This window comes from Mixophyes fleayi, chromosome 5, assembly GCF_038048845.1.
Source record: "Mixophyes fleayi isolate aMixFle1 chromosome 5, aMixFle1.hap1, whole genome shotgun sequence".
In the NCBI taxonomy this organism is placed as follows: domain Eukaryota; kingdom Metazoa; phylum Chordata; class Amphibia; order Anura; family Limnodynastidae; genus Mixophyes; species Mixophyes fleayi.
In genome coordinates, this window is record NC_134406.1 from 224,144,147 (window position 1) to 224,167,556 (window position 23,410).

The window sequence follows — 23,410 nt, forward strand, 5'->3', positions numbered from 1 at the left end:
GCCAAAAGAGCACAATCAGATAATTCTGGGTAATGTAGGTCGTGTCCTTGATGTCATAATAGATCCTCCGGCGTTTTGCACTGATGTAGCTGTGAACACCGATAGTGCCTTTCCAATCCTCATACACGATCCAACGAAGACCAAAATAATCAATCAGTATAAAAAACTTTATTGTGCCATACAAAGTAAATTAGTACTTACACTGAAGTAATATTCAAGATGTTCATAATAACTCCTCAACGCATTTCGTCCCCATATGGAACTTTATCAAGAGACTTGATATACAATTTAATTTTTGAGGTCTTGGGAGAGTCTCTCTGCGTGCTGCTCGTGGCAGGGTGGTCTGTTATTACTGGATTAGAGCGCTTATCCCCACTATATGTCTATATCCCTCTGCAGGCCCGGCGCTCCCATTAGGCAACGTTAGGCAGTTGCCTAGGGCGCCGGGCTCTGAAGGGCACCACATGATTAAAAAGCAGGTATACATTATACTGTAAAACTGTGCGGCAACCGCGGGCATACCTTCCACGGCCGCCGCACAGCTATGGATCACCATCGCCGCAACGGCGCCCTACAACAGCTGATGGGGCGGGCGCACCTCCGTCTCCTCCACTCCCCCTCCCCTCACTGACTGTCGGGCGTGACATCATCATCAGGGCCCGACAGTGTCAGTGAGGGACGGGACCCTGCAGAGAGGAGCAGCGTTATGGAGTGTAAGGTAAGGAAAGTCCTGGGGGCGGTTATTTTGGAGGGGGGGGTTGGCGGATTTTTTTTTTGGGGAGGGGGGGCGGATATTTTGGGGGTGGGTGGTGGATTTATTTTAGGGGGGGGCGGATTTCAAAATTGCGCCTAGGGCGCCAGGGATCCTAGCACCGGCCCTGTCCCTCTGTCTGTATTACACAGTATTGTTTTATTACTGTATTTGTTCTCAATTGTAAAATGCTATGGAATTTACTGGTGCTATATAAATAAATGTTGGTGATGATGATGAGCTATGATCAAATCCAACACAGTAAGATACATTTATTTACGTGCCTGAAGCCTAAAAAAATATCAATGCCACAGATGATTCCTGCATTCATTGGAAGGTTCAATGTGTCTCCTTATTTCTACTAGATATATTTCAGACTCAATTATTCCTCCCCCATACATATTTTACCTTATTTTGGATATAATAAAGTATGAAGTAGAGTTTATGGCATGAGCAAATTTGGAATATGGATGTCCCGTTTTTTGATTTTTACATTAAGGGAGTGCCAATATTGTTGTCTATGTATTGAAACCAGTCCTGATCCAAGATATCCGTGAATACCAAGTTCAGAATACTTTGTAGCCGCAGATTGTTTAGTTACAACCAGGGTGGCTGATTGAGACAACTTACAGATAAACCTGAAACATAATATAAAGCTTGCCTAGTGTTCGTTGAGTGAAGTATGAGAAACAAAGAGCTGTGTCTCAAAGTGCACCTGTGGTAAAAGTACAGTGGAGCAGACATTTTGTGGGCAGGGCCAATATTAATGAGAGTGCAGCCTATCAAATCATTAGGAGCCAATGACATCACTGAGTCATACCACAGAGCAAGGGAAGGCTGGAAATTTTAGCCCGTGGGGGCAAGACTCCACTCAGCAGCCTATTATAATGATTTTAAAGGAAAAAAAAATTGCAGGTGGCCCAGCCAAAGGTAGCCCACTGGGGGACAGGCCCGGGGGGCAGAAGCCCCCTGTCCCTCAGCCCAGCCTGCCCCTGCCACCGAGTTATCACTAGTTCCTAGTTAATCAAGTTGACTGGGCAGTCAACTTGGAAGGCTATTCTCTCTTCAGGAGGGATAGGGTAAATAAAAGGGGAGGAGGAGTATGTCTTTATATTAAGCCAGAATTAAAACCAAGTATTCAGGAAGTTATATACAAGAATATTGGTGATAATATAGAGGCATTGTGGGTGGAAATATCCAGCGGAGGAAAAAGTTCAGAGAAGTTGCTGATAGGGATATGCTATAAACCGCCAGATATTAGTACGATTGAGGAAGCCAAACTTCTACAACAAATTGAAAAGGCTACACAACTAGGTCAAATTTTAATTATGGGGGATTTTAATTATCCGGACATTGATTGGAGTACTGAGACCTGCGGTGCAGCTAGGGGAAATAGCATTCTGAGCACGCTAAAAGACCATTACATGTCCCAATTAGTAGAGGAACCAACTAGGAACCGGACTATACTGGACCTAGTAATAACAAACAATGTAGATGTAATATCAAATATTCAAGTAAAGGAGCACATAGGAAACAGTGATCATAATATGGTCTCATTTGAAATTAGTTTCCAGAAACAACGGTATAAGGGATCAACTAGGACTTTAAACTTTAGAAAGGCAAATTTTAATATGCTAAAGGAGTCTATAAAGAGCATAGACTGGGACAAAGCCTTTGAAGGAAAAAATACGGAAGAAAAGTGGGCTGTCTTTAAAATGTTGTTGGAAACATACACGTATAAGTTCAATCCTATGGGAAATAAATGTAAAAGAATTAAGTCTAAACCAATGTGGCTAAATAAAAAGGTAAGGGAAGAAATGCAAAGGAAGAAGCGTGCATTTCAATTGTTTAAGTCTGAAGGGTCAGAGGAGTCCTTCCGTAGGTACAAGGAATGTAATAAAACATGCAAAAAGGAAATTAGATTGGCTAAATTAGAAAATGAAAGGCACGTTGCAAAAGAAAGTAAGACAAACCCCAAAACGTTTTTTAACTATATAAATGGCAAAAGGATTAAAAAAGATAATATAGGACCCCTAAGAAGTGAGATGAGTGAATTGATAAATGATACTAAGGAAAAAGCAGAGGTATTAAACACTTTCTTTTCTTCAGTATTTACCAGAGAGGAACAAATGGCAGGAGTAATACATAAAAATGGAAATGAAACCATGCCATTAATTAATACTTGGTTGTCAGAGGAAGAAGTCCAAAGGTGACTGAAGAATATTAAGATAAATAAAGCTCCAGGTCCAGATGGCATACACCCAAGGGTCCTTATGGAGTTAAACTCGGAAATAGCTAGGCTGCTATTCTTAATTTTCAGAGATTCAATCTCATCAGGCTCAGTACCAAGGGATTGGCGAATAGCAGATGTGGTGCCATTGTTTAAAAAGGGGACGAGATCACAACCAGAGAATTATAGACCTGTAAGCCTGACATCAATAGTGGGGAAACTACTGGAAGGTATTTTAAGGGACATTATTTAGGATTACTTGGTACGCAATAAAATTATTAGTGGGAATCAACATGGATTTGTGAGGGATAGGTCATGTCAAACCAATCTAATTAGTTTCTACGAGGAAGTTAGTGGGAACTTAGACCAGGGCAGGACAGTAGATGTGGTCTACTTAGATTTTGCAAAGGCCTTTGATACAGTGCCACACAAGAGGTTGGTTTACAAAATAAGGGAACTGGGTCTAGGATGCAAAATTTGTACTTGGATCGAAAACTGGTTAGAGAATAGGGAACAGAGAGTTGTGATAAATGGAACATTTTCTAATTGGTCAAAAGTCTTAAGTGGAGTACCTCAAGGTTCCGTTCTGGGGCCTCTCCTTTTTAATATATTTATTAATGACCTTGGTTATGGTTTAGAGAGTAAAGTTTCTATTTTTGCAGATGACACTAAACTCTGTAAGGTAATAAAATCAGAGCAAGATGTAGCTTCTCTACAGAGGGACTTAAATAAACTGGAGGATTGGGCGGCCAAATGGAATATGAGGTTTAACACAGATAAATGTAAGGTTATGCATTCAGGGATCAAAAACAAGAACGCAATCTATAAATTAAATGGAATTAATTTAGGAGAATCTATAATGGAAAAGGATTTGGGAGTGCTCGTAGACAGTAGACTTAGCAATAGTGCTCAATGTCAAGCAGCAGCTGCAAGGGCAAACAAAGTATTGGCATGCATAAAAAGGGACATAGATGCAAGGGAAGACAGTGTAATTTTGCCACTGTATAAATCGTTGGTAAGACCTGATCTTGAATATGCAGTACAGTTCTGGGCACCACTCTATAAAAAAGATAATTTGGAACTAGAAAGGGTTCAGAGAAGGGCGACAAAATTGATAAAGGGTATGGAGTCATTAAGTTATGAGGAAAGGTTAGCCAGTTTAGGCATGTTTACTTTAGAAAAGAGGCGTCTAAGGGGAGATATGATTACTATGTACAAATACATTAGGGGTCAATACAGAGAGCTTTCATAGGAACTTTTTACCCCAAGGACCATACACAGGACACGTGGTCATCCCCTAAGGTTAGAGGAGAGGAAATTTCACAACCAGCAGGTGGCCCAGCCCAAGGTAGATCTTTACAGTAAGGGTAGTCAAGATATGGAATTCATTGCCAGGGAAGGTTGTGATGGCAGATTCAATAGATATGTTTAAGAAAGGGTTAGACAAATTTTTAGCGGAAAGGTGTATCCAGGGATACGACCGTTAATTAAAATGAAGGATAGTAGTGGATATAGGGTAAAAATAGGACTGCAATATTGAGTCTGGGGGGATTTTCACAATTGAAACAGATTAGCGGTTGCTTACTCTGGATTAATTTCAAATATAAGTGCAGGATCGCAGGAGATCCAAAATAGGTTGAACTTGATGGACTGGTGTCTTTTTTCAACCTCATCAACTATGTTACTATGTAAAAAATGACTGAATATTGATTAGTTCAGCCCACAAAGTTGCTGCTGTGTAGAAGAACAATGTGCACCTCAATAAGTAAAAGCAAGGAGATATGTTCGTAATTCACTAATTACAATTTTATGCAAACATTTCAGTCAACCCTCTTTCCAGTCTGACATAATGATAAAAAATCCCTTTTGTTTGAATCGATTGTAGCGGTACACAGACTTCTATGATGGTGGATTCCAGTGGGGATGAATTAGTATTGTTTGAGGAAGATTAGCACTGAACCCTGCCACCTCTCCTGTTTCTGAGTGAGCTATGGTACAATAAAATGTAACTGCAGATTTAGACCAAGACTGTCATGAGGTATGAGAGTAACTATTTAATGTAAATAAATTGTTTAACCCAAGAAACAGCAAGAATCAATGGTCTAGAATTATCTTCTATTATATTCATTAACATAAAAATATGTTCCAGATTTATCTTCTACTATTGTTTTAAGAAACAATATGGTTGAAAATAAATTATTTTTCAATCCCTATATTAGGTGCAGCGTATTATAAGACAGTAGGCGGTGTTGATATTTGCCTTACAGATATTAGGCAGCTGTGTCTTTTTAAACAAGTGACCATATCCATAACTACACCTTTGGATAAAATCCATCCTCTATATGATACAGACTGTGGTTTAGTAAAATGCAGTAAAATATACTGAGTCTGCAGGGAGATAAGTACAGGATTTGCATGTACATACTAGCAAACTCTGTATACACTTTTATGTGTGCTAATAAAAGTATATTGTCATATCACACTGCTCACTAGGCTCAGATTTTATTGTACTAAAACTCTTCATGCTGCAATGCATTTTCGAAAGATAATGTGAAATATTTTCTTCTGATTATGGTTTGTAATTATTCTTGTGCAGACTGTTAATTTTATACTTGTATTACGAGATGTCTTTATGTGTGCAAATAAATGCTTTGTGCGAACTCATCTGCACCAATAATTGCTATAGGTATATTTTCTTGTAAATTGAATTTTATATAATTGTGTGTTTTCAACTCTCATCTTTACAGGAACAGGATGGATATGAGTAAAACAAAAGCATAAATGTGTTACTATTAAGCATATTTAGTAAAATGCCACATATTAAATATTAATGTTACAATTCACTACAATAAAGGTTCAAACTCTGTAAAAAGCAATACCTATAAAAGATCATTTATGAGTACATTTTTCCCTTTCTGGAAGACAGGACACATATAGTTATATTTATTTCTAGCTACTGGAGTACCAATTATTCCACAATCTTTGCTAGGTTCTAAAATACACATAAATATATGAATTAAAAAAAATCATGTTCAGCCAATGCTGATTTTCCCACATTCTAACCACAGACAACATATCTGCTCAAATACTGTAATTTATGTTTGCTGGCATTATATTTCCTACTTTTTTTTTCAAAATACAGCATTTATTTCTTCTTTATATCCATAAATACCCCTATAAAGATACATTTTTCTATAGCAAAGCCATATGTATATGAACAGCAACAATGCTAATGCTAAGTAGATGCTTGTCAAGCTTACTGCCCCTCGGAGACCCATTCTTCCAGGAACACCTTGTGATGCTCTCTGAGACTGTGATTATTAGTACCCCAGACATACTGTACAGAACTGCAACATTGCCCGACTAATTTATCTTTACCCTTTTATTGTTTAAATACTTTACACCCTCACTACACCACACTGCCTGCTGCAATACATACATTTTTACTGAACATGTCATTGGTATCTAGTTATACAAATACAGAGGTAGTTCACTGTGATATCAACTTTTGTATTTGCTAAAATACTACAGGCAGAAACATTTTAGGTCAACGGGAAATGTATAACGTCTATACAGAAAATGGTAGTAGCATACTTGAATTGCCCTATAGTACTTCCTCTTGATTATAATCTTCTGGAATACTGGCAGGAGAAACTTGACCACTGATTGGGATTTTCTAAATTTCCATTAAAATGCTTCCCTTCCCCTGTCTTAGTGTATTGTATCTGAACTTGTATATAGTACTTCCACTGGGATTGTATCCAAAAAGCATAGTCAGTTATCCAACAAATATGTAGAAAGGTTGACCTTTATAAAAACGTGTCAAAATGTATAACCCTTCAATATACACACACACAAACAAGAGTCACAAGAAAAATAAGGGGCTATGTTAAAGAAAATCCTCTTAACACGATAAGTATAACATTAAATTAATTTGGAGCAAAGATAGATCCAGTGACACATAAGAACTATCGGCCTGATTCATTAAGGATCTTAAATGAAGGGGTATCTTATTTCAGTCTCCTGGACAAAACCATGTTACAATGCAAGGGGTGCAAACTAGTTTTCTGTTTTGCACATAAGTTAAATACTGACTGTTTGTTCATGTAGCACACAAATACTTGATAGCTTATTTGTACACTGAAATTTAAAGGTGATATTTAACTTATGTTCAAAACAGAAAACTAGTTTGCACCCCTTGCATTGTAACATGGTTTTGTCCAGGAGACTGAAATAAGATACCTCTTCATTTAAGATCCATAATGAATCAGGTCATAGATTCCATAAGATATTAAACTGGAAATTCCAGTTTAATATCTTATGGAATCTAGTTCTTATGTGTCACTGGATCTCTCTTACTTGTCGTAGTTTTTTAATTTCAGTGATGGTTGCAGTGATGTTTTTATCAGCCTCCCTATTTTTATATGAGGGGATAAGTTAGGCATTCTCTGTTCAATTTTTTGTATTCTTCCTCAAAGACTACAGTTTATCAAAGGCTGATTGTTGTGATTCAATCAGCTGAACAGGTGCATATTTCAATGGCTGTTATGTTTTTGCTGCTCTCTTGTATCAGAATCCATTCCACATTCTGCTGTATGTCAGAATTGTTGTGTCTCTTTGTGCTGGAGGTTGCTAAGCATCCATACTCACCTTGCTTTCTGAGCTGCTAATAGGGATTTCATATTGCAGCTGATTTATCAGCTCTTGCAAGACTCATTACTGCTAACTACCTAGCAGCTGATCAGCCAACACTCTACTCCCGTGACTTTTACCCAGCAGCTGATCAGTCAACACTTCCTGCTCACATGATTTCTACCCAACAGCTGATTGGCCAGGACCTACATAAATACACTCATTGCCATTATTACCTTGCTGGTGTTAGGTTTACCTAGACTAGTTCCTGTTCCATCTTTTATAGGGATTTATATATCTCCTGCTTCTGGATTCAATGTGTCTGACATTGGCTACGTTTACTTGACATGCTGTTGGATCTCTGCCTGCCGTTGAACTCTCTGCCTGTTTATAGACCTCCTTGTGGCTCCATAGCTGCAATTCTCTCAATGATTTGGCTAATAACAACTATACTTTACTGGGATCAAGTCTAGGGAGCATTCAAGTACCAGTGAATAGTGTGGTTCTGGGAAAGGCGGCTGCTAATGGTAAAAAACCTCCAGCACCATGGGTTCTATAAAGGGGTTGTCACTGATTGTGGGGTTCATATCAATGACTATCTTTTAGTCATTCATCATAACAGTTTGTGAAAAGGATTGGTTATTTTTCTAAAGTTCTTTACAAAACAGTGGTAATACAGAAGAAAAAAGAAGTTCTTTAATGTAGGTGCACTATCAACTCTACATTCAATCAGGGCCGGATTAACCATAGGGCTAACTGGGCTACAGCCCAGGGGCCTTTGGCATCGAGGGGGCCCTTGAAAGTGCTCAGCAGCAGTATTGATCGGTCGGGGGCGGGGGCGCCTCCGGCGCGATCAGTGCTGCTGAGCACTTTCACTGCAGTCCTTCTCCGGCGCGCTGTAGTCTCCTTATTGAGGAGATCTCGTCAGTCTTACTCTCACAAGATCTCAGTAAAGAGCGTACAGCGCGCCGGAGAAGGAGGTAAGTGCCTGGGGGGGGGCGCGGGCAGCTCGGATCATGGGGGGGGGCCCTCACGGGGCAATGGAGGCCCCCTTAGCCCAGGGCCCTCCATTCCCTTAATCCGGCCCTGCATTCAATATATGATGTGGATCAGAAGAAGCATGAAATTAAAACTTAACTTTTATTCTTGTATGTAAAATTAGCGAAATATAAAGTAAATAATAAGTTAAATTGTCCAAACATTGGTGAAATAAAACTGCTGTCTGCACCCCTTATTTTTCCTTTATAATATATAGAGAGCTATTGCTTAGTAACATTCAATATTGTAGGCTCCTCCTATGCCAAGTTCCGAGAATTATATTTATAAATGAATAGCATTATGTATTTCCTTTATTTCAGTATAGGCTTTTATATAGTATTCTTCTCAGCTTTTTGAGATCATATATAGAGATATAGTATGGTTCCCCTAGGCTGTCAGTTGTAGCAATGTGTAACACCACAATTCGTGGCAGGCTATGCGGGGTGAATTGCAATCTGCCTAACTAAGACTCCAGACTACCTGTGGACTAAATGGAGCAAAATAATGCAAGCAGCTTCAATGTTGAAATAGGATCGAGTGCAGACAGTGAGAATGCCGACACGCATTTCGCTAAGTCTGCTTAATCAGTGGCAAGCTGAGGGTTAGATTTGACGTTTCTTATATAGTCTGAAACCCTTCAGGTGACGGTGGCGCTAACAAATCACATAGAGGCTATGTGATTTTGATTGACAATATACTTATCCAGTGTGGGAATGTGTTTTTGTAGTTCTGCCTCCCTATATCTGTGATTGGTCCAATATCGTTCCTGTAAACCTTAACATCGGACATATCTGGCTCATGATACATGACTAATGCTCAGAAAGATGCATAGTATTGAGTAAAATTTGAAAGGATAAATGAAATAAATTCTGATAAGTACTTGGATTGTTATATATTTAAGGTAGTAATTGATATTTTATCTTACATGTTAATATTCCTTCTGTGACTTAGATTGTATATGTGATGTTTATAATTTGCAGTTGTATATTATATATAGGTCTAGTATATCACTTATAAAGATTGTTATGCACGTTTTGTCACTATTCAATAACGATTGTCGAATCTCGATTTGTGTTTCCAACGCACAAATATTTATTCTCAAAAAGTAGCAGAATAATTCAAGCAAAATAATAAGTACAGCCGTTACTTATCGCAGGCACTCTGGATCCAGTGAACAGTCATTCAAGTCTGAAGTCTGTGGTCAAGATGACTGAATACTAGATAAAAAGCTCCTGCTTATATGCAAACAGAAATACAGTAAAACAATGCAGATGGCGTGGCTTGCTTCTATTGGTCCAGGCTTCAGGAAGGTCCCGGGGGTTGCAGATCATAGGCTAGTTCAAACTAAAGAATCCAAAGGTGGGGGTCATCTCTCCAGGGGCTGTGCTCCGTTCTTCCCGCCAAGACTCCAATTTCAACTAGTCCATTAGCATTTTATAGTCAGCATCATATTAAAGGTTTATTCCCTAACATCAATAACTAGAGTATGCAATGTGCGATCTATTCGCCGAATGAACCGGACAGCTGCTGATGTAAAGGGGATTAATATGATACCAGACATGACACATTTCCTTTAACCTGTACCATATGTATTACTAATATGCATATAATTTATAATATTACACATAAACACTACTATATTTCGACATAAATAACTATGTGTTGCGACTATAATTAATGTGTACTATTTACAAAGATGCGTATTGGTGCGAATGTGTGTAAATGTGTAAAAACTGCTATTGCCACGTGTTGCGGCTGCGTATGCCCTTCCACGCTGCAGCGTGCAATACGCATCTTTTCAGACAAAGGCAACCGAGTCTGCTCGATATTAATTGAAATGACTTTATCCAATTTGCTGACTTCGACAAGATCGAATAAAATTAGTGAATGTATACTCTTGATAAAAAGTATATACTTCTTAGATTAATATTAATATATGAACATGATGAAATTTTTTTTTAGTGGATGTGATACATGTATAAGAGTTTCATAACAACAAAGTTGGGAACATTAAAGGTGTTAGGATAGTATTGATCTAGAAGATTATAAATAAAATATTATGTAAAAGGGAATATATGTTATTAATAGTCATAGATTCATAAGATATCAATAACATAGTGTGAGTGAAGATTCTATGGTGTACAGATATCTTTTAGTTTAAAATATCTTGTCAGATATGTGGAAGATGTGTTATTTATAATGTTACATAACCGCTCAGAGGCATCCGAAAATTTACACAGGTAAGTATAAAATAATATAATTCATCTTATAATTAACCTACAGTTTTCATATATTTATATATCTTTTTAAGAAGAAAGAAGATTGATTAAGGGATATCACAGACTACTAGCTTCCCATTCTTTATAAGAAGAATTTTGTTATCCTTGGATAGTTAATTCATTCCTTAATGAGTTAAAATTTAATTAGAACATTGATTTTTACTTGTTATTTTTAATTGCTTATTTTTCTCCTTCCAAATGGTTTTAAAAATTAAAAAGGAACCATTCATCAGGGAATATATTATAGGAATGCAGTATAATTATTATATTCATGCAATCCCAATGGATATACTGTATCCATAAGGAAAATCATTGTTGCTTCTTTTTTGAGAAGTTCCTGCTACAAATCTCCTCTTATGCCCAGGTTTATTTTTTCCATGCCGTATTCTGTCAGGTCTTTAAGATTACCATTGTGGATTTTATGGAAATGTCTTGCTACTCTTGTTATTGTTTTCATCTTTTTAATATCTTGTTCAGCATTTCTAATATTGCCTATGTGTTCAAGCAATCTCTGTTTCAGTGGTCTGCTGACAGTGAACCAGTATATCTCGTAGGTTTTTAGATCTTCTCCAATCAATAGATGTTTAGTCACTGATAATCTCATTAAGATCCAAATCTAATTTAAGGATGTGACTGTGTTTACACAAAATAGATTCAAATTCCTTCCATTGATTAAAGAACTTCTTTTTTCTTCTGTTGTATCGATCAAGTTTAAGGTAGCACCCCCTGATGCAAATATTAGGACTTGAGATATATATAACATAATTCAAGCTATAATTAAGGGGTTCTCAACTCTCTGCAATTGGTGTGACAGTCCCTCTCTTTCCTTTTAAAACAGAGGTAATACCCATTCAATTCTAGAATTCACTGCACAACCCTGACTGTTACAGGGCTTAGCCAGTTTTTTTTGCCATTTCTAACGTTCTAGGATCAGGAATGACCCATCAGTACTCACTTTGCACACTAGGTAATTGACTCTTTCATTTTCAGTCTGTACTTAATGCATTTCTCAAACACTTCTATCAGATGTTGCAAGTGCTCTTTACACTTTTTAAGGTAAAAAATGATGTCATCCAAGTACAATATTATTACAGGCCAAATAGTGCTCCATGAGCTGTTGTAATGTGGGGGCATTGCACAATGCAAAGGGGATGCAGGTGAATTCATACAATTGCATAGGTGTAGTGAAGGCTGTCTTCTCTTGAGCTGCTGGAGCCATGAGAACTTGCCAGTAACTGCTAGTCCGATCCAAAGTTGAAAAGAAAGCATCCGACCTTAATGTTATCAGAGATTCTTAATTTCTAGGTAAAATACATACATCCTTATTAGTGATGGGATTTAGCTTCCTATAGTTGACACAAACATTATTATTATTATTATTAATTTTTAATTATAGGGCGCCACTAGGTGTCCGTAGCGCCGTACAGGGACAAACGAAATTACAATACAAGGAGAGACAGCACAGTACAGTAAATAATAAGCACAGTAACTCTGTGAGCTCAAAGCACAGCAAGGGCGGGGGAGGGGAGAGGGGAAGGTCTGCATACGACGGAGCCCAAGAGGGAGGGCACGGATTATAGGGAGACCCCCAGGGGGGGAGAGGAGGGAGCGGGAGGGGACAGGGGGAAGAGGGTCCTCGAGGAGGATGACAAGGTTGCTGGAGAGCAGAGTTAACAGTGGTGAGACAGGAGGAGAGGTGACCCTGCTCAAAGGAGCGTACAATCTAAGGGCGTACAACATAAAACTGAATCACCTGGCTGTCAGTTAAGATAGGTTTCAGTTTAAGCAGATACTTTATGCCGTAAGCAGGCCCTCACACAAGCCCTGTGCTGCTTCTTCTTCATGACAGGGACCTACGCATTGTGTAGGGGCAATTGTCCAGGATCATCTAATGGTTGCACCGGCCCTATAGACTCTCAGTGTGATCAGCTGTTCAAGGCTGATCACAATAAGCAGTCAGGTTATACAGACACTTAACAAGATTAGCTGTGCAAGGTTACATGAGCCAGGGAACTGGTGAAAAGAGTCAGCGAGGTAAGTTAGGCAATCCAGGTTAAAAGACAGGAGATAGGGACAAACTCTGTGACATCCGTAAGCTGCCAGCTCTCATTACATTGGTTCTGAATGACCAATGATGTTATAGTGTCTTTACTCAAGTCTTCTTAGTAAGCTTTCAGCAAATTGTAGGTGGTTTCTTAACTAAACCAAGGGTTAAACATGAGTAATATATGAATGAGTTTGTGAATAAGGAGAAGAGTGGGTGAAGGGTTAGTTTAATAAACAGTCATATATGAAAACACAAACTTTGTTCTTTGAAACACAAATGATAAAACAATTGATACTTTAATAAATGTGGATATTGTGCAGTGTTACTGATAATGCTAGTTAGAATAATTGATCAGCAACATTCAGTCTCACACTTTTACACTACTCTAAACAGCAGATGGATAATAATACACACATTTGATAAGGGTGCGTCTGGTTTTTCTGTGATGCACACAGTTGAAAGGGAATCTATTACTAAACAAACAAAAACAGTAACTCAGTCCTTAATTCATAGATATGTTGGTGATATGTAAGGACCCAATCTCAATTAATAACTCAGGTCCTGATTCATTTAGGATCTTATATTAAGAAGTTTCTTATTTCAGTCTCCTGGACAAAACCATGTTACAATGCAAGGGGTGCAAATGAGTTTTCTGTTTTGCACATAAGTTAAATACTGACTGTTTTTTATATAGCACACAAATACTTGATAGCTTATTTGTACACTGAAATTTAAAGTTGATATTTGTGTGCTACATGAAAAAACAGTCAGTATTTAACTTATGTGCAAAACAGAAAACTCATTTGCACCCCTTGCATTGTAACATGGGGCCTGATTCATTAAGAATCTTAACTGAAGAAACTTCTTATTTCAGTTTCCTGGACAAAACCATGTTACAATGCAAGGGGTGCAAATTAGCATTGTGTTTTGCACATAAGTTAAATACTGACTGTTTTTTCATGTAGCACACAGATATCAACTTTAAATTTCAGTGTACAAATAAGCTATCAAGTATTTGTGTGTTACATGAAAAAACAGTCAGTATTTAACTTATGTGCAAAACAGAATGCTAATTTGCACCCCTTGCATTGTAACATGGTTTTGTCTAGGAGACTGAAATAAGAAGTTTCTTCAGTTAAGATCCTTAATGAATCAGGCCTATGGTTTGTCCAGGAGACTGAAATAAGAAAGTAATTTAAGATCCTTAATGAATCAGGCCCTCAGTCTCTAATTTAGGTAATGGAATGATTAGTGTTGGTATCCAGGAACAACTGATATGCAGCAACAATGTCACTGATATAGCTCGGCCCTTTCACAGGAACACTTTCTCTAATAGAACAATAGAATACTAGCTGGGTCGATGAGGAACCGACACTTCTAATAGTGGCCTAATATCACTCATGCATTGTTCTTAATTTCCACTTAATTTCCCCATGCTAGCAATCAGCCTATGACATGGAGAAGCAGCAGCCATGAAGCATCTTACTTATGAAGCTGTGGTCTGCTGCACCTCCATGTCAGTGATGGGCTGGGATTGTAGAACTTGGCTACAATTTCATATACCAGCACAGCACTACCAGACCGATACAGAGGAGCAGGACATGCTGTCCCCTACTTGCTCCATACAAGGAATAAAGCAGGGGGAATATTGGTCTAGGGGAGGGCGCTTCCACCTGCCCAGGGTCTATCTTAACTCAGTTTCAATGATAAATTTAATGCAACTTCTCTGATGTGTCCACTACCACAATTAATACTAAGGATGGTACTACTCATAGCCTGGCGTTGACGCCAGAGGATTTGATTTTCCTGTAGCTTGGCCCCTCTCACAGTCAATTGTTGGTGGGTGTCTAGTGGTAAGTTCTTAGTGGATAACCTGCTCCCAGACAAAGTGGAGCTCTCACTTTACTATTTTCCACAATGCTGTTCCAGCCTACAGGAATCAATGGCCCTGGTCTTGCATTATTTCTCACCCCTCAGGCTGCTGGGAGATGTCATCTTCAAAGTCCAGATCTGCTTGCCTAGGATGCAATAGAGGCAAAATCTTTTTCTGTTTGAAACAGACCAGCTGTATTAGTGTTCAGGAGACTGGAGTTGAACCGTGAAAACTTCTGGGAGTGCAGAGGATACCCTCTGACAACATGTGTGTAAATCTGTATAAAAGGAGGACTGTTTGACCATGTAATATATCATCATCATACCATCTGTAACTTCTGGAAAGATCGCTAGTATCACAAACTGGTGTATGTAACTGTCTATATTAGGACTGCTTAAGCTAATAAAACATCACGGCTTCAAGTTCCTGCTTTGACGCCTACTTACCTGCGGCAACTCCTGTGACCTACAGATTAGACTATTCTAATCTGTTATCCGGCTGTTTTGTGTTTGGGAGGCAGCATTCCAATGCTCTGCCCATTACCTTGCAGCTCTGGCCAATATGATAGGCCAAGGGGAACCATCCACAGCAACCCTGATCTAAAGAAAGAAGTCAGGAGTACCAGCCCAGTTGCCCAGTGAGAGGGTACAGCAACAGCAAAAGATACCCGAATGGAAGCGGTTCTAGGTGCCGGTGTAGGAGCCTAGTGGTGGCAGCAGGCTCCTCCTATTGCAGTTAGAAGGCGCATTTGGGATAAAGAAAGGGGACGGTGGCAAGGCAAACCCAGCCAGTCCCAAGCAACACAACAGACAGGGTGGCATAGAAGGTCCATCCTGTCACAATATAAAACTAACTCCTCCTCCTTCCTCTCCAGATTTCTATGCTGGTGAATTTATCTGAGACTAATGAAATTATGTTTAATGTTCTAACTTCCAAAGTTTGTAGGAAAGCTCAATCTATTTTTCCGACCTCTATCATCTTTCGTCCTTTCCTCTCCTTGCCAGATATGTTATTTCAGCATCTGTCTGTATTAGCTTCTGTTGGGAAATAAAGGTTGAACTTATCACTATTCCAGTATTAGCCGTAGGAAAAAATATCTAATACAATACAGTTATTATTACAAGAGTTGCAAAACCTCCACAAACAATTGCTACATCTATGCAAAAAATAAAAAATATTTACAGACTTCTATATGAAAAGCACAATAAATGCTTTTTGTAACACATTCACAAATGTAACCCATTAAATCAATAATGTCATAGAAAAAGCAACAGAAAACAACAATATAATTCTTCATTCATTTAATATGAAACAAACATCTGAGTGCTTACAGTGCTAAAAAAATAATACAAATAAAATAACATGGTCTAACTCTTCTAACGTTATTTCTTGTAAAAATTATTTTGAATAGAATGTTCCCATTGTTTTATCTAATGTACAAATTAGATATAGATGAATGTATAATAATAATAATAATAATAATAACAACAACAACAATAATAATAATATGTTGCAGGAATTTCTTAGCTTCTATAAAGATGTTACTAAATGTATTGTCGAATTTAGTTTCGCTACAGTTAGTTTTGTTAGTTTGAGAATCTTACAATACAACACCAATTGGCTAGGCTAGGTACACACTGAAGAATTTTCTGACCGATGTGTTATCTACAATGACTGAAGGTCCAATCGTTTGGACAATTCATGTGTACACACTAGACAGATTTATCTTCAGATCTGTGCTCTTCATCTGGTCCTATAGTCATTTAGAGAATGACAGCACAATAGCTTATTCCTATCACACTGGTTAACTGCATTCTTATACCTATCCACATGTCATTACAAATTTCTTTAGCTTCGTGACTCTGAAATTTTCAGTCTCACAATGAAGAAACTATTTCATATACAACATTCTCTACATTTAGTCACCAGGACATGTTCATTGCCCGCATTAACTAAAAAGACCATGACTCTGTAAAACTCTATGGAGATCATGATTGTGAGTGCATACACACTACAGGATCGGAAGGTGATGGGAACGAGATTATTAAAAAGTACGACTAACCAAATGAAATGACATCCGGCACTTTGGAACGATTGTCGTTCATCGTGTGATTATACACATTTACGCGATATGTGGCTGAGCAGTCGTTTATTGAGTGATTGACCGGATAATTGGCTGAAAACCCTCCAGTGTGTACCTAGTCTTAGTGACAATGGGCATGGTACATTGCCAAACCTAGAGGGTCAGAAAAATGACAGCGTGGCAGCTAAGGGGAGACAGTCACAGACCCTTAAGTTTGCTAATTGTGAATGTTAAAGTGTTTCATTTATTTATTTATGTTTGTATTTATTTTCTTTCCCACTTATGCAGCCGGAAAATGGAAAGTATCAGTTTTCACTAGTGAAATGCCTTCTGCTGGGACCACGTCTCAAGTTTACATCTTATTTTATGGACATATCAGAGTATCGGCACCTGTTTATCTGTATAGCAATGAGGAAGATGTTTTCCAGAGTGGCCATGAAGACACATTTCATGTATGTAAATGGAGGATGCTTAGTTCTTTAATAAACAATTAGTAATGGTAAGAATGCAGTGATCTGAATAATGACATAGTCAGAGGTGCCTCAAAGGTGATAGACTGCTCTGGGTGATCTCAATATTTAATTACATTTTGAAATGGATATAGATAGGGCAGGTTTACAAGTTATTAGGAATTCACAGCAACTAGCAAAAGGTTTGTTATACTTACAAACCTCACCAGGCAAGTGTCTTATTCCCCTAGGGCCTGATTAATTAAGGGAAGTTAAGTAAAAAAAATTGAGTAAGTAGTCTCCTGGACAAAACCATGTTGCAATGCAAGGGGTGCAAATTAGTTTTCTATTTTGCAAATAAGTTAAAAACGAGCTGTTTTTGTCAGGTAACACACAAATATCAACTTTAAATTTCAGTGTACAAATAAGCTATCAAGTGTTTGTGCCGTTAGCAACTAATCAGATTCTAGATATCATCTATTTAGTACATTCTATAAAATGACAGCTAGAATCTGATTGGTTGCTATTGGCAACATCTCCACTTCTTCAAACCAGCAGTTTAGCAAATATACCCCTCAGTGTATCTCAGAACTCTTTTGTCTCTCAGTCTCTCTCAGAACTCTTGTCTCTCAGCTCCAGGGGGTATATTTACTATGCGGTGCTTTGAAGTCATTTTCTTCAAACAGCAATTTTGTTAAAGACAAAACCCAAAAGGCTTTATCTTTAATAACATACCGTTTTTAAAAAATTACTTAAATCACCAGGAATCGGCGGTTCTGCATTGTAAATATACCCCCAGGTCTCTACTAGACCTCTGCTGTCTCTTGCCAGGCATCAATAGGCCTCACTTGGCCATCTACTGAGCTATCCAAACTCCCCTGAATCCTGCATATCTGTACTCAGCTTCCTGAGCCCCATCTGGGCTATATTCTGGGGCTGCTTGCCTGCTCCTTGTAGAGCGCTATTGGCCCACACATACAGTTGTGGCTAAAAATATTGGCACCGCCGCAGTTTTTTCTAACAATGACCCATTTCTTCCAGAAAATTGTTGAATTTAAAAAATGATTTTAGCATCCACATATGTATGTATTTCCTTGGTCTGTAGTGGAATAAAACAAAAAAGCAGAAAAAAAGGTAGCTTATGCCACACAGAAATCTTTTAATGGGCCGGACAAAATTATTGCCACCTTTTAGATTATTTAGAAATAATTACATTTAAAGCAGGTGATTCACATTCACTTTGAAACTCACCTCACCTTTGATGAGTAGCAGGTGGCTGCAATATAAAAACCACTCATTAAACAACCTTGAACAGAGAAAAGGACTCATTCTCCTGCTTTTGCTCCTGTGGGTACTGCAATGAGTGAGGAGAAGAGAAAGAAATCCAGATAATTGTCTGATGAGGTCAAGCAGAAAATTGTAGTAAAGCATGGACAATCTCAAGGTTACAAATTAATGTCCAGCAACCCTGCTGTCCCCTTTTCCACTGTAACGTAATGTTAATTTAAGGCCTATGGAACCGTAGTCAATCTCCCTGGAAGTAGAAAACTTGATTGAAGATTGCAGTGCAGGATTGTTTAAATAGCAGAGAAAACACCTTGATCAACTGCCAAACAGACCTTCAGACACAAGGTGAAAGATATGGTAGAAGGACCAGGAGGGCCTCACTTTTGAGAGAGACACATAAGAAACCCTGAATGAATGTTGCCAAAACACCTAAACACAGAGAATAAAGAATTGTTTTTGTATTTTTCAATATAATAGGTTATTTTGAAGGAATTTACATTCATGGCCATAAGTTTTGAGAATGATACAAATATTATTTTTCACAAAGTCTGCTGCCTCAGTTTTTATGAATGTCATGAAGAGTGATCAGATGAATTGCAATTAATTTCAAAGTTCCTCTTTGCCATGACAATGAACTATCCCAAAAACAACATTTACACTGCATTTCAGCCCTGCCACAAAAGGACCAGCTGACATCAGGTCAGTGATTCTCTGGTTAACACAGGTGAGAGTGTTGATGAGGACAAGGCTGAAGATCAGTCTGTCATGCTGATTGAGTTAGAATAACAGCCTGGATGCTTTAAAAAGAGGGGGATGCTCAATCTCATTGTTATTCCTCTGTTAACCATGGTTATCTGCAAGGAAACACATGCAGTCATTATTGCTTTGCACAAAAAGGGCTTCACAGGCAAGGATATTGCTGTTAGTAAGATTGCACCTAAATCAACCATTTATCGGATCATCAAAAACTTCAAGGAGAGAGGTTCAACAGTTATGAAGAAGGCTTCAGGGCGACCAAGAACATCCAGCAAGCGCCAGGACCGTCTCCTAAAGTTGATTCAGCTGAGGGAACGGGGCACCACCTGTGCAGAGCTTGCTCAGGAATGGCAGCAGGCATGTGTGAGTGCATCTGCATGCACAGTGAGGCGAAGAATTTTGGAGGATGGCCTGGTGTCAAGAAGGCCAACAAAGAAGCCACTTTTCTCCAGGAAAAACATCAAGGACAGACTGAAATTCTGCAAAAGGTACAGGGATTGGACTGCTGAGAACTTGACTATAGTCATTTTTCTTGATGAATTCTCTTTCAGATTGTTTCGGGCATCTGGAAAAATGCTTCTCCAGAGCAGGAAAGGTGAGTGTTACCATCAGTCCTGTTTCATGCCAACAGTAAAGCATCCTGAGACAATTCATGTGTGGGTTTGCTAATCAGCCAGGAGAGTGGACTCACTCCTAATTTTGCCTACAAACACAGCCATGAACAAAGAATGGTACCAAAGCATCCTCCAAGAGTAACTTCTCCCAACCATCCAAGAAGCGTTTGGTGATGAACAATGCCTTTTCCAGTATCATGTAGCACCTTGACCTAAGACAAAAGTGATAACTAACTGGCTCGGGGATCAGAACATCAAAATTTTGGATCCATGGCCAGGAAACTCCCCAGACCTAAATCCCATTGACAACTTGTGGTCAATCCTCAAGAGGCGGGTGGACAAACAAAAACCCACAAATTCTAACAAACTCCAAGCATTGATGAGGTAAGAATGGGTGGCCAACAGTCAGTATGTGGCCCAGAAGTTGATTGACATGCCAGGGTGAATTGCAGAGGTCTTCAAAAAGAAGGGTCAACACTGCAAATATTGACTCTTTTCATAAACTTAATGTAATTGTGAATAAAAGCGTTTGACACTTATGAAATGCTTGTAAGTTTACTTCAGTATACCATAGCAACATCTGACAAAAAGGTCTAAAAACACTGAAGCAGCAAACTTTGTGAAAACCAATACTTGTGTCATTCTCAAAACTTTTGGCCTTGACTGTATACCTAATTAGGTGCTACTTATGACTTCAATAAGGGTTGGGTTTCTGAAACCCCAAAATCTCAGCAGAATGAAAAATGCCACAATCTATTAAGAGCTGTCAGATTCCACATATTGATTTCACAAAACTGACTTTTCATCATTCCATAGCCATTGCTCTTTTGATTTTCAAGATGATCCGAGTAGCTTAAAGTAAAAACTCTCTTGAAGGACTAAAGGACTGTTGTAGCAGTGATTTCTCTACTTCATAGGTGGCATTCTCTAAGGTAAATCCTTGGAAGATGTGTAAAGTTAACTGGTGCGTAGTTAATCCCTTTATCAACTAACTATAAAATAGACCCTGAGCCTTCCAATTTTTTTGAGAAAGACACAATTCTTGCCACCGTTAGTATATATAATCTTGTATTTTCTCTTTTTTTGGGTGGGGGGTGAAGTTGCTTCTTTCCCTCTCTCATTCCCATTGCTAGTTAGTACCCGACTGTACAGTGACATAGAACACAAGGAAACGGGAGAGTTGTAATCAGATTACCACGTCTAATTTCTCTTTTCTGCTCTTTCCTGGAGGTTCCTATGACAGCATCATTTTCCCTTTCTTAGTAAGACAACAAACTTAGGTTACTCTGTTCTATCAGAGACAACCTATTAATATACAGTCAACCACAAAGAAATGAAAATTATGATTAGAATCTATTTACACTTTGCTACAATTCAGCTTGTGAGAAAAGATATCAGGGTCTCACACAAAACAAATATAAACTAAAATGTAATGAAAATCTATTAAATCTCTGTAATATTTATGTATTTCTTCTTCAATAGAAATTATATTTTTTTCCCTCAGGTTAACACAGGTGACATTGGAGAGGTTTATAAGATACGTATTGGACACACTAACTCGGGAGAATCCCCTGACTGGCACTGTGAAGAGGTACTTAAACATTTACATTACATTTACAGTTGGGCAGGACTGGGAAACTAGTTATAAATCAATATTGGCGTTAAAAGGCAACCAATGTAACCAGAGGCGGAACTAACGAGCTGCGGGCCCCGGTGCAGGGAAGCGTTGAGGGAACCGGGGCCCACAGCTTGCTAGTTCCCCATGCAGCTGGCCCCATTATCTCCACAGCTGCACCAGTGGTAGTTCCACCAGTGCATGTAACACAAATATAATTTACAGCAACAGTGCGCTTATTTTTGGGACTCTGTGGCTTATATTTAGCCTGTAAGCCTATGTGGTCATCACTATTTATTGTAAAAGTGAAGAAGGTCAACAACCCATACGGTTAAATCTGGTGCATCCCCAGCATTCAAATTCACTTGATATTGATACTGCTTTTGTGAACTATTGCGTACATCCTAACCACCAGCTTACTACAATGTTTGATCACAGATCAAGTGATACTTATTGTGCTCCATGTATTCTGTGCCCTCCCTCCTACTTTAGCAAGATCAGGAGAGTTTTGCCTTTAGATTAATAGATTCTTGTGAATTAAGCTCCAATCAATTTATCTCTGTGTTACATGGAATTCAGTTACCTCTGTTTCCCCCAATGTTGACAATAATCCTGATCGTGGCTGGTTTTAGTTATTAAAGAATGAAAGAGACAATAGCTCTACTTCAGCTCTCTGTGAATCTTTAAATAAGATCTCATTTTACACACTCTCATTAGGGTTATGGATGGAGTTTGGAGTTAAAGTAAGGCTTAGCTATAGAGTTTTTTGCTCCAGTTTATGGTACAGAAACCATTGGTGGTTTCATTTTGGTTAGAGGGTTTGTATAGGACTAGGCTGGGGATGGCTTTGGACTTCCCAAACCAGTGAACCCTATACCTAACCTTAATGAGTTACAGCTGGGGGGACTGATTTACACAGTTGTTCCTCCTTTTATTGCTAGACTGACCACGACTAGAAGCATGCTCAGTAGTGTGGGTAACATGGAAACTAATTTTATGTAACAATGGCTAGTTATCTACTTGTGGATTCAATGATAAACATTAATCACTGAACACAGGTTAATCTGTTCTGGTAATTTTTGAACCCAATGATTGTTTATTGTAGTAGTTATGAAAACTGTATAAAACATAATTTAGTATGTAATTTTTACAAGTGGTTTGACCTCAGTACTTGTTTTTTATTTTGTGGGGTTATATTATATTATCATCCTTCCTTACAGCTACACAATGGCAATTTTTATTTTGATGAGCACACTTTGATTTGACAGTTAAATTCATAGGTCAAAGACATAACCCTCTTACATTTAACGTTTGATGACTGGTTGGAGAATCAATGAACTATGAAATATAAAACTGTGAAGAATATTGCTTTCATGTTAACCTCCGTAGGTGCAGCTGTTCAATGTATTTTCAAATGAGCAATTCTGCATCAAAGTAAACCGCTGGCTTTCACAAGACCAAGATGACGGGGAAATCTGCAGGGAGTTTCCTGTGTTAAGACATGGCCATGCCAAACTGGCAGGTGAGACAAGTTTACATTTCTACTCTTCATTGAACTTTATGGGCTTATTTATATTAAATATTATCCATTAGAAAAACACTGACCCTTACTAGATTCACGTGCCAAATATGCCATATGTCATATCTAAAGACTGATAGGAAAACAATCAGAAAAAAGTGTGATTAAATAAAAGGTAAATTCATCCTACCTCAAGGAGGAGACACTGGGCAATTGTCCTGATAGGTGGGCCTTTGA

General features: G+C 38.4%; 1 protein-coding gene across 1 annotated transcript in view; it reads left to right on the forward strand.

The window, feature by feature from the left end:
* The window catches only part of RP1 (RP1 axonemal microtubule associated), a 195,451-nt gene that overhangs the window by 61,038 nt on the left and 111,003 nt on the right, over positions 1–23,410 (forward strand). The window contains exons 4-6 of the mRNA XM_075214421.1: positions 17,222–17,385; positions 21,544–21,630; positions 23,044–23,176. Of these exons, the coding sequence (XP_075070522.1) occupies positions 17,222–17,385; positions 21,544–21,630; positions 23,044–23,176 (384 nt within the window). The remainder of the gene's footprint in view (positions 1–17,221; positions 17,386–21,543; positions 21,631–23,043; positions 23,177–23,410) is intronic.